This window comes from Euwallacea similis, chromosome 19 (genome assembly GCF_039881205.1).
Source record: "Euwallacea similis isolate ESF13 chromosome 19, ESF131.1, whole genome shotgun sequence".
NCBI classification, from domain to species: domain Eukaryota; kingdom Metazoa; phylum Arthropoda; class Insecta; order Coleoptera; family Curculionidae; genus Euwallacea; species Euwallacea similis.
The window spans coordinates 2,838,043-2,852,909 of record NC_089627.1 but is presented as its reverse complement, the minus strand read 5'-3'; the positions used below and the strand labels follow the sequence as shown (position 1 = coordinate 2,852,909).

The 14,867-nt window shown below is 34.8% G+C and overlaps 2 protein-coding genes across 5 annotated transcripts in view; one reads left to right on the top strand and one right to left on the bottom strand.

Moving 5' to 3' along the window:
- The window catches only part of Fas3 (fasciclin 3), a 164,073-nt gene that overhangs the window by 27,382 nt on the left and 121,824 nt on the right, over positions 1–14,867 (top strand). The gene's annotated exons all lie outside the window — the stretch shown is intronic.
- Positions 10,486–11,298, bottom strand: LOC136415060 (larval cuticle protein A2B-like). Its single transcript, XM_066399432.1, has 3 exons — positions 11,201–11,298; positions 10,884–11,142; positions 10,486–10,832 (listed from the first exon to the last, which is right to left on the bottom strand). The coding sequence occupies exons 1-3, from the start codon at positions 11,210–11,212 to the stop codon at positions 10,486–10,488; spliced, it is 618 nt and encodes a 205-aa protein (XP_066255529.1). The 5' UTR covers positions 11,213–11,298.

The following is a 14,867-nucleotide window of genomic DNA, read 5'->3' as shown; positions in this document are numbered from 1 at the left end:
TGTGGGGCATAGCCTGGAGACATCGAACATCTTCACTATGGATGACACTAAATTTCTGAATGAAGCTCCAGATAAATGATTTTCGATTTATAAGATAACCTTTAATCGTAGTACATCATAGATTTTGATTTTAAATTGAGAAGCTCTATAAAATGCGTATAAGCGACAATTACGGAATAAAGCATTTGCAGTAATTAAAAAAAGAGAACAACTTCAGATTAACGAACCAAAAAGATCATTAATCTGAGTCCCTGAACGCAATTTCTACACATTTATTTCTGAATTATTTAAATAAAAACTTTTATAAACGGGTAGGGAGCAAATGCAGCATAGGCAAATGGCCTATGAAAAATTCAGAATATTTAAATCTGCAAAACTCTGCCTACTATAGTAGCTATGCTTTTAGAGGAGCATCTATTACAATACTTTGCGACTAAATAAAGGTTTTTAGGCAAAAAAGGAAGAAATTGGATTCTCCTTTTGACATTGAAATCCGTGGAAATCTTTATAATAGAAACCTTAGACTTGACAGCATGTAAGATTTAAACCTCTATTTAATATAAGAGAAATCGGAAAAAAAATCAAATTTAGTAGTGAAGAAATAGTTTGTTCTTGGGGTAGCGTGATACATATTTTGAAAAGCTACTGATCGATATTGCTTAAGTTTAATCGCTATAAAACTCGCATTGGAACAACACAGTATTGCAGATAGGAAACCAAACAAAAAATATCTGGATTGGCAATGGAAATTCAGTGGTTTGAAACGTAAAATGGAGTTTCCAGATTTTAAAGGTAACAATTTTTTTTAATGCAGTTGATTTTTTCGTTTGACTAACTATTAATACTATTTTTAAGAATGGAAACTGTTTATGACAAATTTCAGCCAAAACACATAAAGAACGATGAACATTAAAATTTCGTGTCATATATTTCTCTAAAGAAGAATTTAGTAAAACAAATCAGTCAAAATATCACGCAAAGAAAAATTCCTTTATGTGATGGAACATCCTGCATTTAATTCACAGTAACACACAAGATTTGATTTTTTCAAATTTAATCGTTTTCGAGATATCGAGTTACCAAAATCATTATCCACTGTTTCAATTCAAGAAAGCGATTGAAATATGTATATGACTTCGATGTATCTCTGCAGTTGTATGGAGCTCAACAAAGTTCTCAGTCTATACCACAGTATAAAGTATAGTGTCCATATGTATAGTGTTTCAGTCAGACAACTGCAGGTAATTATACCAATATTATTGGTTTGCAAACGTGAGATGACTAGTCCTAACATTGAATTCATGACAACAATTACAGATGTTTCTATATACCACTATTCCCAAGAGCTGCAAGGAACCTTTTACTTTCTTAATCGTCGATTCACAATCGACTTCACACACTTACAAATCCGTTTACTCACGTCATGCCATTATTATTATATTTTAATGTATTGCTGAGCCTGCCTTACAAATTAATACCAATCCCTGAAGATATAACAACAATACCAATATGAAAGTAGTACCGGTTTTTTGTATACCTTGACTGAGTTCTAGCCATTATACTTTATTATAGTGATTTTCTATTTAAGCTAAAGCATTACCCTAGATCAGATGACTTAATTTATGGGGAACGAACGTTAGGTAGCAACTGCTCTGTCCTTGTGGTGCTAAATCTCCTCTTTCATCGTTAATCTTAAATCTTAGATCTTCTCATATTAGGTACCATTCAACTTCATTGAATGTTAGATACTCGCCATCAATAGCACATCCATAGGTCACCCTGAAATTTTCAACTTTTCAGTATTATTCTGATTAAAATATTCATATGGTTGCTGACTACAATTACGTATATCGTAAATACCTTCCTTTACCCACCTAGGTTATTATTATGTTTGCGTTCGTGAACTGCTATTGTTATTTAATGCTTTTTTCATTGTGGAAACTGAAATTCGTAATTAAAAAAAATAACGCCTGAGGTCCGGCATTGTCCGGCCGCACGGACCATAAAATATTACGCCAGTTGCACGTTACACGGGTTTCTCTTTGCATATGTACGGCTTAGGTACTTTCGTGATGGAGGAGAATAGAGTAGATCTGTTTCTGTTGTTGATTGTTGTTGTGGTTCACAGGCTTGACCGATGAGGTTTTTCGGATGAGGAAATCGTTCTTTACCGTTTACCCGGAGAGCTCTAGCGTAAATCGGATCGGGAAGGTGCTTCAACAATTTTCATCAAGTCCTCAAAGTGCATTGTAAGACTATTTCAAATTGAAAACGATCTTAAACGTAGTTATTAACTGCATTTTGCGTTTTTTGTAGTTCTAAATATTTACCTCTTTAACCGGTAATATAACAACCAGTAGTAGTGGAAGCCCAGTGGGTCATTAAAAGCATTGAACGGATGGTCATTTATGGGCATCAAACTGTTAGCTAGACGCTTATAAGATTTGTTTAATGGATATTTTATGCAACTAAACTTACTTGGCTTTTTAAATATAGGTAACAGTGACCCAGATCTCAAGCAGTATTATGAATAAAGTTTCACTCGTATGATTTTATTAATAGAGTTCTTCTCGGCTGTATCGGAGCTGTAAAGAAATGGGTGATGAAAAAGTGGATCTGAGGACAAATTGATCTATAGTTACTTGCAGGAATTTCATGCCCAGGGTTGCTGAAAGTGATCTTGAACCTTATTGTTTATAAATTATTTATTTATGACCTGCATTGATGAGTTGATAATGATTAGGTTCCTTTTGTTTTTAAGTTTGTCCTTTTCCCAATAGATGGACAATTTCAAATTTTCTGGTTCTTTATCTGTGTCAATATTTTCTTATGGCTTGACGCATTAATTTGGGCCGGATCTGGGTCAATTTGTTTTCCGCATTTTATTATTTAAACCAAGTTATCATTAAGTTTATAACTTAATATGTCATTATAGAATATAAGGATGCTCACTTCTTTGTGTTAGATTGATTCAGAATACTGAAACTTTATAAAAGACGATGATGTGCAAGAAAATCCAGCACAGTTTTGAAAATAATCTGACTAAATAAAAAGGAAGTAACAAGACAATACCTCTCTCTTGTGTAGATCATTCATTGATGTAGAAAATTCTTCAGAATTTCCTCTTTCCTTTAAACACATGGTTATGATTTATTATGGAATAGCGATTTTCCTTTGTGCCCGAGCAATTTTATTAAAATCGCTCTAGCACGTGGTTTTCGTTTTGTGTACATTTTAAAACTATTTCAAATTATACAGTGTGGCTTAAAAAATGATACAAATGTTAATTTTGTTTTGATTTTAATTGAATTATTCAGTATTTATTTTCTAGTTGAATGTTGTGTACAATTTTAGATATTTTTATGTAACGTTACCTATAAATACCCTTGTGAGTTTTTCAAATATTCACATATTAAATGACTTATTTAGGTTATATCACTTTTTTATCTATATGAGTGGTTGGTAATGTCGCCAGACTTGAACTTTTCAGTATTTTTCTTTAATGTTACTTTGTTATTAAAGATGATTTATTACTTAGGACAGTGTACTAAAATAAATTCATCTCTGCCGAAGTTCAGAACCATTCAGCCTAAAGTAGTGTCTAATGTCTCGCAAGACTTTTTCATCGTCTAGAATACTGCGGAGCTGTAAATGTTTGTGGTTTTATAGCACAATTGCTAAAATGAGCTTCCGCTGAAATGGATTTATTTTAGTAGACTCTGTCCTTAATATAATTCTAAAGAAAAAAGCTAAGGGGTTTAAGTTTGGCGAGCTTGCCGGCCATTCTGTATGGTATCAAGTATATATACGTATATCCTAGTCAAAATTGGGTATTATTAAATACTTTACACGTGTTATTGAATATGTACAACACAAATAATCTGCACACAGATGGTAAAGTGATATAACTTAAATACAACATTTTCTACTAGAATATTTTAACAATCATTAAGGTTAGCTTAATAGGTAATGCTATGGTACAGGAAGAATTTTCTAGAATTGCATCTAACATTTAACTAGAAAAGAGAGCCTGGCCAATTCCGTGTAAAAAATCAAAACCGACATTTGTACAGTTTTTTACTCATCCTGTATAATTTAAAATAATTTTAAAATATGCATAAAAAGAAGACTAAATCGATGTCCGAGCGATTTTGCTATAATCGTTTTTTCCGAAGGTTCTTGTTATATTCCATAATAAATCATAACCATCTGTATCGAATACATCGAATATATCGAAATTTTGTGAGTTTTTATACAATAACATAATAAAAATCTCTTTTCAAAATAAGGCCAAAACATGAACAAATAATAGACCAATATTATAGGTATAGGTGCTAGTAAAATAGTAATTCACACAATAGTCGTTAGACTGTATATTGTTGCGCTGTCAAGGTTCCATAAGTTCCATATTTCTGTTTAATTTATCAATTTTGTAATTTTGCAGGTAGAACCAAATAGTTGACGAACAACAAACAACTATAATATTATCTATAGTTTTTAAAATGTAACCAATCAGAAGCTCTAAGTGTATAAAGTAAAATAATAGCCTGTAGGACATATCCCCCTGATTTAAAAGTCGTTTTCAATTGCAAATGTTTTCTTACTATTTCAATCTCAATACGATCCCGAGAATTGAGAAATCAACCTCCAAGCAAAACGAGATTGACATCGATAATCGAATTGAAAACGGGCTTACTTCACAAAATTCAAAACTAAAAACGTTTTCAATTTGTACGGAAACGTGGCAAAGATTCTACTAGATTTTTTCCTTTTTATAAATATATGTTCCAGAGTTGTAATTTCGCAAGTTTATGCGTGTAAACCAAAAATCAATTCCCGGATTATCAAAAAGAATGACATAATATATTATTTATTACCTACATACGTTTTAAATACTGACTTTGCAAATATATTCCACAAAATCGTTAAGCCTTTCAAGTAGATTGGGGAGGCTGTGATCTCTTATAAATAAAGAAAAAGGATCTTCTCCCTCATGAAAATTTGAATCTGTCAATGCAGGAACGATAAAGTACACGTCAGCGAGAAATTCTGAAATAGGTAAGTAATGGTAGGGATCTTTATTAAAAGAGTATGTATGTCTTGGAAATCTGGAGCTCCTCTTTTGCTGGCTTGATACCTTCGCGCTTCCCTGTCCTCGATTTGTGTCCGTTCAAGTTACGGAGCAACGCCACTCTTCCTTCTTTTAATAAATTTGTCTATACCACACCCCACTTCTTGTTTTTACCCATTCCACATGTATCCTGTACATGGCCTTTCGCGTCTGTTACTTTTCTCTCCCTCCTCCTGTGTAGGTTTTCCGGATTCGGGGGAGGAGGCATCCAGGGATCACCACATGGAGGCGCAGATAGGTCTGTGAGGACCAGCCTTACCTAAGCAGAGGGTCATAGATCTCGATACTTTTTATTTTGAATATCACTTAACATGAGTTCACGTCGAGGTGCTGGTTCATTGTTGGAAGAGTAAAGCATGAGAAAGTTCGTAATAAGAAGGTTCGTAGTAGTCAAGGACCTGAGGCTAATTCACAGCATTAAGGCACTTATTAGTATGATGAGGCAATAATTACGTAAGAACATTATCATGAAGATATGTTTTGCATAAAGGCAATTCAGGGCACAAACTATATAATTATCTACAGAGCTCTTCTGAAACCTTCACTCGTATAGTAGGAACGCATCTGAAGAACTCCTAAAATGGGCCTTGAAGGTCACGTCATTTCACTTCCATAGAAAAAGGTGCAGTAGCCATAATTATTACATTGACCTTTTGGTTCGTGATTAGTTGACTAATTAAGAGAATGAATAATAACAATGGGACCTATGGAAAAATTAATTCCAAAACGAATCAGGTTTGCGGTTTGATGATTAATGAACGCACGTAAAAACAAATGGCCACTAATTTGTTTGGACTTCAAGTTCCGTACCGACTATACGTATTTTCTTTCAAAGGGGAATTGCACATTTGCAGGCTGATAAACCGTTGTCGGTGTACAGAATACGAATCTGCAGAACACACAAATCTTTGTCCAATATGGCTAAGAAAGTTTTTTATTTCATTGATGCTATTGGTTTTAACTGTGGATATTTATTTCTCCTGGCAGGCAGCGATAAAGATACCTTTAATTGCCGCTGTGACAAGTAAAAACATAATAAAATTTCAAATCAGTGAGTCAACATTTGCGGATTGCAGCCGAGAGAGACTAGTTTGGAAAGTATACTTGTGGTTTTTATAGTACCTATTGCAAGCGAGTAATTGCCTTAGTGTAGTCGCCGCAGTTCAAGGATGAAAAAACTGATTTGCCTCGCCTTTACCGGTATTATCGCGATTTAAAGATCTTCGTCAATTTTTATGCTGCCGTTGCCTTTATTAATGGACATTAGAAAAATAAACAGGAAAATTTCTAGCTTGTAATTTCCCTTATACATGCAACATAGAACTACTTAAGGGCGGCATTACGTTCTGCAGTATGCACGCTGCCTCGCCTTGTCCTGGAAAAAAGGACTTCCGATATAATCTAATACTAATTTCCTACTAAAACCTTGAGATGCGCTTAGAAAGAAATAAATACCTGCAGAAAAAATTGCATAATTCAGTTGCTATTTGGGCCACCCTAAAATGACATCATTCTTGCAGTAAGCGTAGGAGCGTTGCAAAAAGCGGTACTATCCAGCCGCAATCCGCAATGGGTTGTAGATTTTTGACCATTGAGGTTGCGAGATTTGCCTAAAATCCCAGGGCTGTAACAACCAACATTTGGGACTTAAATTTAATTCATCAGCAATGTCTTTCGTTTGTTGGTGCTCGCCAAAGCATGATGTAGAGTTAATGAATCAGTTCTATTCATCCTATTACGGCTGATTTATTGGTTTTAGGCCATGGCTTTAAGTAATATTTGGATAATCTGTTACTGAATGATCGACTAGTTTCACCTATAGGTTTAGTATTTGTACATGCAAAACTTTTGCTCTCTCACATTATAACCCGCAAATTATGGTTAATAGTATAAACGAATCATTGAGGGATAAATTGGCTGCAAATTTAGATATGCATTATTAACTATTTATTTATGAACAATAACCATTAATTAACCAATGTTAATGAAACAATAAATTCATGCTCTATTGCTGGAAACCAAAGAATTCGTTGACAAGGCATATACAAGGTGTCCAGTATAAGAATCGGAAACGGTAAGATGTACAAAATCTGTTAAATAGGAAAAAAGCTGCATATTTTAGAACCTAGCAACATTTTTAAAAATTGGGAAAATTTGCAAAAATACTTTTATTTTTTACTGACTTGAGTGTCAGTGTGGTGCAAATTGGACCTACATACAGTTGCGGAAAAAAGTATTTAGACACCGCTTCATTTGGAATATAACACTTTCCAAAATCGAAACTATTAGTTATACTTAACTACGTGTATATAGAAAATAAATCTCATAGCCAGGTTTTTTAAATAATGTATAATTTATTAACAAAACAAAAATGTGAAGCGATAAAAATAAATTATGTTGAAACAAGTATGAAATGCAATAGGAAAAAAGTATTTAGACAAACTCTATAAAATATAACAAACAAACAACAAACAAATGTTCTAATATTTTGTTGGGTATCCTCGAGACTTTATAACAGCTTCTAACCGTCTAGGCATAGAATGAACTAAATTTTTAGTAACTTCTGGAGAGATGCTCATCCATGCGTCCATTAACTCTCTTTTCAAATCGGTACGATTGTGAATAGGTTTTTTGCGAATTTTTCTGTCCAATTCTTCCCACAAATGTTCGATAACGTTCACGTCAGGTGATTGAGGGGGTGTTTCCAATACATGGGGAGTATTATAAAGAAGCCATTCCCTTACTAATCACGATTTATGCTTAGGATCGTTATCTTGTTGAAAATGATAACGACCTTCTACGCAAATTGTTCTTCAAAATGTCTAAATAAGAATATTGGTTCATAATACCATCTATAAATACAAGGTTTCCAACACCATTTGCCGCCATACATCCCCATACCATCACATTACCTCCTCCATGTTTGACTGTAGGCTGAAGGTTTTCCTTATTTAGAGCTGTACCTTTCTTTCTCCAAATTAATTTTCGTCCATCCGATCCCCAAACGCTAAATTTACTTTCGTCCGAAAATATAATAGTTTCCCAAAATTCATTTGTCTTGTGTTTATGAGAATTTGCAAAATCTAATCGCTTCTTTCTATTCACATTATTAATCATTGGTTTACGACGTGCAGTACAAGCTTTGAACCCTTCTTTTTTCAATTTGTTTCTCACTGTTCTTGGTGTTACAGACTTTCCTGTTGCCAATTCCAAATCTCTGGAGATAGTTGTTGAACTTTCAAATGGGTTCTTCTTAATGGTTCTGACAATTAAGCGCTCATCTCTGTCGTCAAGTTTTGAAGGTCTGCCTGATCTTTTTCTATTTTGGACTGTGTTTGAAATTTTGAATTTGTTTATGGTATATGTCACTGTCGAATGGTGTCTACCCATCAGTTTCCCTATTTCTCTTGCAGATTTACCGTCTTTATAAAATTTAATAACCAAATTTTTTTCTTAATTTGTTAATTCCCTAGTTTTTGGAGCCATTTTAAAAAATTTCAAGTTTTTATTACCTCAACGAAGCAAGAACTGATTCTAAATGATTGCAGCATACAAGTTACTATAAGTTATTTCTTTTTCCTGAAGCAGCAAAATGATTAAAAGGCAGCATGTGCGCGTGTCTAAATACTTTATTCCTATTGAATTTCATACTTGTTTCAACATAATTTATTTTTATCGTTTCATATTTTTGTTTTGTTAATAAATTATACATTATTTAAAAAACCTGGCTATGAGATTTATTTTCTATATACACGTAGTTAAGTATAACTAATAGTTTTGGTTTTGGAAAGAGTTATATTTCAAATAAAGCAGTGTCTAAATACTTTTTTCCGCAACTGTATATGTTTGAGTATCTTGGAAATTATCAGAGTTGGAAAAAAATGCCTTTCCTCTCCCTCCCGTTTGGTCCTATCATATTTATAACTCCACGGTTCCTTTTCCTGCAACCACTTTCACCATTTTTATTAAATACAGTTCTGGAGCTTTTAAATGGTATTTTGGACCTCCTTTTTATTCTGAATTCAGTGACATGAAACTTAGCAATAAAGTCGTTAAGTTAAAATGTTTTTTAGGTCAGGTTGTGATGCGCCTATTGATTTGTGCTGTTTAAGACTGTTTATAACTGTATTCGCATACTTTCACTCTTCAGCATTGTGCCTGGATCTATATATGTATATTCTTTACATTTTGATCTTTAAGTAGAGTTACCACTTACATGGGTGCTGCAAAATATTTAATTTTTTAGACAGTACTATGGATTTGCTATAATACGGAAACAATATTTAATCATGTTGCCTCATTCTGCTTAAGATTTTATTTGGTTTTGCTTTATCTGTCTGCCTTTAAATTCTTCCTCAAAAACAGCAGGAATTAATATTTTTAGAATCTTATTAGGGTAGTAGGGCCTATTCCGATTCAAATGGTTTATTCTTAAGTGTCTTATGTCATTGAATTCGGAATTCAGTTTAAAAGATCCAGGACAGTAATTAAAAAAAATTGATGATGGCTGTAGGAAAATGAATCGCGCTTTAAAGCTGAAATTGGTCCGTTGTAGAGGAAAAAAGTGGCAATGATAAAATGTCAATTATTTTGAAATGCTTCTTAAAATAAAGTGAGCAAAGAACAAAAATATTTAACAAAAATTTTTGATTTTATTGTGCGTCGCCATGTTACGGTTTTGCTACGAGCGCCAAAGTCAAAAAGATAAAATTAGTTTGTTTTCTGCGGCAATTCAGTAGCGAGGCAGTGGCAACTTCACTTCCGACGACATACATATATACAAAAATGGAGCAATTAATTTAATTGGTATTTACTTTTGAGTGCCGAAGTCAGTGCCAAATCTGAATATAACGTGGAGCTTAAAAATCCGGCTTTAGCAAATGCTCGTATGAGTAACCAGCGGTTTTAGGAAACGCTTGTAAAAGCACATTTACCTGACGAATTCTCAGATTTTCCGACCAACTTTCAATTGTGTCTTCGTTTCATTGTGTGGGGTATTGGCAAATATTTTAATAGGTCCTGTCTGTCGTCTTTAACTCGTATGATTAGTGCATTTTGGACCCGCCTGTTAAAACCTATGTCGGCTATAATGCCGCAGAACGATGATTTTCATTTCTGCACAAGTCTTCTATCTTTTTTGTTGGTTTACTTGCTAATGTATCATCTAGATGGAAGGTCGGGGAAGTATTGTAGTCATCTATAAATGTAGAGTTTCCGCGCTTGAATGTTAAGGAATGCAATCAAGGATGAACCATCAAACGTCAAAAGAAAACTCCTAACATCTCTTATATGTTTCTAATACTGATTATTCAAGTTAATGAATAATGTATTTACATAAATAACGATATATAAATTTACAAGTGATACGATACGATAGGAGAAGAATAGGTTACTCTAGCTACTGCTGGGGCTGTGGAGTAGGCAATAGGGGCATGGGCCAAGGGAGCGGCGAAGGGTGCGGCAGCCAGGGTTGGGCCTGCGGCGTAAGCGACGGGAGCAGGTCCGAATCTAGCGATCGGAGCAGGGGCGATAGCCACGGGAGCGGCTATCTTAGCTACAGGAGCTAATCTGGCGATAGGGGCGTGGGCGATAGCCGGGGCGGCAGCGACGGCTTTAACTGCAATAGCTGCTGGTTCTCTGCGGACAACTGCGTTGAAGCCGTTCACTGGGTCGGCGGTGTAATCCACGATCCTCCTGTTGCCTGAAATAAACCCCATATAGAGCCATTTAAGAGAAGAAATTTATTAAGTACCATCAGGCTCAACGAGGGAATAGCTGCCTTCAACTACATCACCGTTCCGGGTCTCAGTTTGGCTTTTGCTGTCTCCGGTGAGCTCATCATTGATGTCATATCCGTAGGTATACTGGGGATTGGGGTCGTATGCTTCACTCACTACAGTCTTGGCAATAGGGGCGGCTAGCGTCAATGGGGCTGGGGCGGCGGCGTAAGTTGCGGGTTGCAACAAAGCTCCAGCATAGGCCGTGGCCAAAAGGGTGGCGAATACGATGAACTGTTATTATAAGCCATGCTTAATGTATTTTAAAGTGGTTGAGTTAATTATTACTTACCCTGAATGCCATGATTGCTGCTGGTGGTTTGCTCGATCAAGTTGCGAACTGCAGTGATCCGAATCGGCCCCAGTGATCTTTTATATTCGAAAAATGTGGAACAAAAATGCATGTTTGTCTGAACCAGATCCCCCGAAAACCGGTAAGTTCCAAAATTCGTGAGTGGTGCATTATGTCATAAGAGTGGATATTTTTTGTTACCAAGGTTGAATTGTAATTATAATTACGACGAAATCCAATATCGTTATCAAAAGCAAGACAAGGGGCAGGAAAGTCTACTTAAAGATCATCAGTGCAGTACCATAAATTTCGTACAGATTTGTTTAATTGGCAACTAGAATGTAATTGAACAAACCTCATCCGAAATCCAACGTAGGTCATGTTAATGGTCCCACAAGGAAAAATGGTGCATTCGCTGATAAATAACTTAAGGACGCCACTGTGGAAGGCTCAACAGAGCATTAAAGGATGCGATATTGAAAGTGCAAGGCAAATGGATTTTTGGTTAGCGAATGCTTAATATTATATGGTGTTCATGTGTTGCAATCATGTGCTTAAAATGCGGATGAAAACTAGGTCATTTTGTTTGGACCACATATTTAAATGCGAACGTTAATAATTATTGATCCTGTGAAAACTACCTCTTTATGACCCTCATCGTTCCCTAAAATAACGTTTGTAGGGGGTTGGTATGGGATTCGTATCAGCATAAAACAGCACTTAAAAATTTCGATGTTTTCTTGAAATTTTTCATGATAAGAGAGGTATCTAATTCTAGTAATTTTTCAAACTTCCATCGTCGAAATCTCGAAAACGAGAAACACTCGAAATTTATCGCCTCGGCGGGTTCTTCTATAAATTTACGTAAGCGGGATTTTAACACCACTTCTCATTCCCGAAACAGGTGGTTTCTTTCTTATGTATTTTCGCTTTTCCGAAAATGCCTTAAAATGAAGATTTCTTTGAAATATCATTTGTATTGAAAAGGTTATTACAATTTCGTGAATTTCTGGAGTAATTGCCTTAAAAAATACCGCAACTTTTATTCGTCTGGAAGGGCTCCATAATAGGCCTGCACAACCCGAGTTCTAATACCAGTTTGGCCTAGTTTATAGCTTTCATCATGTTTTCAAGTAGTTGAAATAGTCTTTTTTTTAATTTGCAACGAAGTTTTTAGTATAATTTATATTAAAGAGGAAGTTCCATATAAAATTGATTGTACAGCTTTTGTTTATTGATACTCATGTTTAGTTTTTGGCTGAATCACAATCATTACACAACCCATCTACAGTAATTAAATTTCAGCCAAATGGAATAACAATAATTGAATAATGTTTGTGGCTTAGTGGCAATGAGGGCCAAAAACTAGCCGAAAACTTTAACGGTTCTTCTCTGTGGCCGGAGTTTTTGTCCTGGAACTTCGGCAACTCCTGTTTTCATTGGGGATTAATTACTCTCTAAGAGATTTAATTTGTTTTAGTGGTTAGGGTGCAAAAAGGCCGTGCCTATTGTGCATCCCGGAATGCTGTTTAGTCGCAGAAGGGCGAAGTTTGTCTAGTGGAATTTCCGCTGTTGGATTTTTTTTCTAAACTAGAGTAGGAATCAGAAAAGCGACAACACATGTCGTAAGCCCAAAGTTTCTAACCTAATTTACAAGTTTTTCAGTTTATCCAGTTTATATCGTAACAGATTTGTGCCTCGGGAGCGTCACACAACGGCCTAAAAGGCCACCTGAAAGTTTACCCCGGAATTGTGTCTGAAGTTGAGCCCTTGGGGACAATTTGTTTTAACGGTCCATTTTTTCGCAACTTTCTTGTCAGGCCATTAACATAAAATAAAGCCTCCCTAGAACGAAAAATTAAATTTGGTTGTTCACTTTGCCTTTTTCAATTAAAAGGAAGTGCTACCCCTTAGGACGTGTCGATTATCCCGCGAAATCCCTGTAAATTCCCTTTCGACCCATTGAATTATCCCGTCTTCGAGCTGAAACAACCTCAAACCGCACAGTAGAAAAGGCTTTTTCCTTTTTCTTAAACGACCTAGTAAAGTAAATTAAACCGTTGGACGATTTAACTAAACCCAAATACAAATAAGAGGATTTTCCCGGGATTTCTACGGGGCATTTCTATTCGGAAAATATAGGAAGTGTGCAATAACATTCAAAATGAATAGGCAAGTTCGTATTTTAATCAACCCACCTGAATAAAAGAAAAGGCAATTATCGACGAAACCTAAAAAAAATTTACTGCCTAAATGAGGACAATCGTCGTAATCTCGATTTATGGGTTGACATGTGGTTCTAGTAATAGTTACCGTGTAAATTGATTCGCTTTTAAATAGATTAGAACGTTTTGCTTCTTATGTGGCAGTTGGCAATGACAAAAAAGAAATTAATATCTTTTTGTTATGATTATTATTGCCTCTAACAGGTGTTGAATTTTGCCTTTGGGCCATTAAAATAGCATTTAAAATAAGATTTTAGAGGTGAAAAGTACAGTAAAGCTTCAATCAAATAGTACTGTTATTACAGTTGCTACGTTTAAACTTTGTAATCTTCTTCAACTTTCGTGATCAGAGGATTGGTTCATGGGTTAAAGTCCTTGGTCACATCCATCCTTTGTTTACTCAATATCAGGATATATTTTTTAATTTAAATTGAAATCTTTTTGAAAGTACCTTTTCAATATCTATTACATTCAACTTTTCGTTTATCCCCCGTATAAAAATCGAATTTCGGAAATTTCATGACGAGTCCTTTATTTTTGAAATATATATATATAACAAGGCACCATCGGTTGCATCCTACCAGATCTGTTTTTAACAAATACAAATTAATTTATCGATTAATCATCTAAAATTTGATCTTGAAAATCGACCTTAGGAAACGTATATTTTTACGTTTCTTCCGATTTTGAGAACATCCCACATACCATCGAATTCAGACTACCTTGTTAAATTGATTGGGATCGTCTGGTGTGCTATTTTGGAAGGTTTTTCTGTTGTAACATCAACAACACATCAACATCAACGACAAGTAATTTCGCTCCTGTTTCAGAACTTAAAAGTCTGATTTAAAACGAAAAACACAGGTTTTATTTCACACGTCCTGCAGTTTTTGAGATATAAACTTGAAATTGTGTACATATCCTTCTTTTCCTTCCTTGGTTATGTGATAAAACTCCTAGTTTCTAGGAACTTTTGTTGGAAATTCTACATTGTGTTTTTATTTAAAGTTCTTAATGATCCCTTTCCAAGGGTTCATTAATGATAGAAAAGGAAGGCATTCATAGTTTTAAATACAAAGAGAATTGTGGAGAACCTTAATTTTGAAAAGTTTGGTTGAAACAAAGAATTCCAGGAATACTGAATTATGTTTCCTCTTCCTTAATAAGTTTTTGCTCTGCTTTTTTTAAAATCATATTTGTAATATGGCAAGATTTTAGAGGATAATTTTAATCTGTACGTACGAAATTATTGTTACTTAGCAAAACCATCATATGCCAGTAAAATAAAAGGAATCGCCAACCCTTTGGCGCGAAGGTTCTTTTTGTTTGCTGACGGTGAGTGCCTTCACCTACGAAAACACTAATTAAATTAACTCACAAATAAAATTTATCAGATCAAACCTAAAGTCGAGTTATATTTGGCTGGGCAAATGGAACTCTAA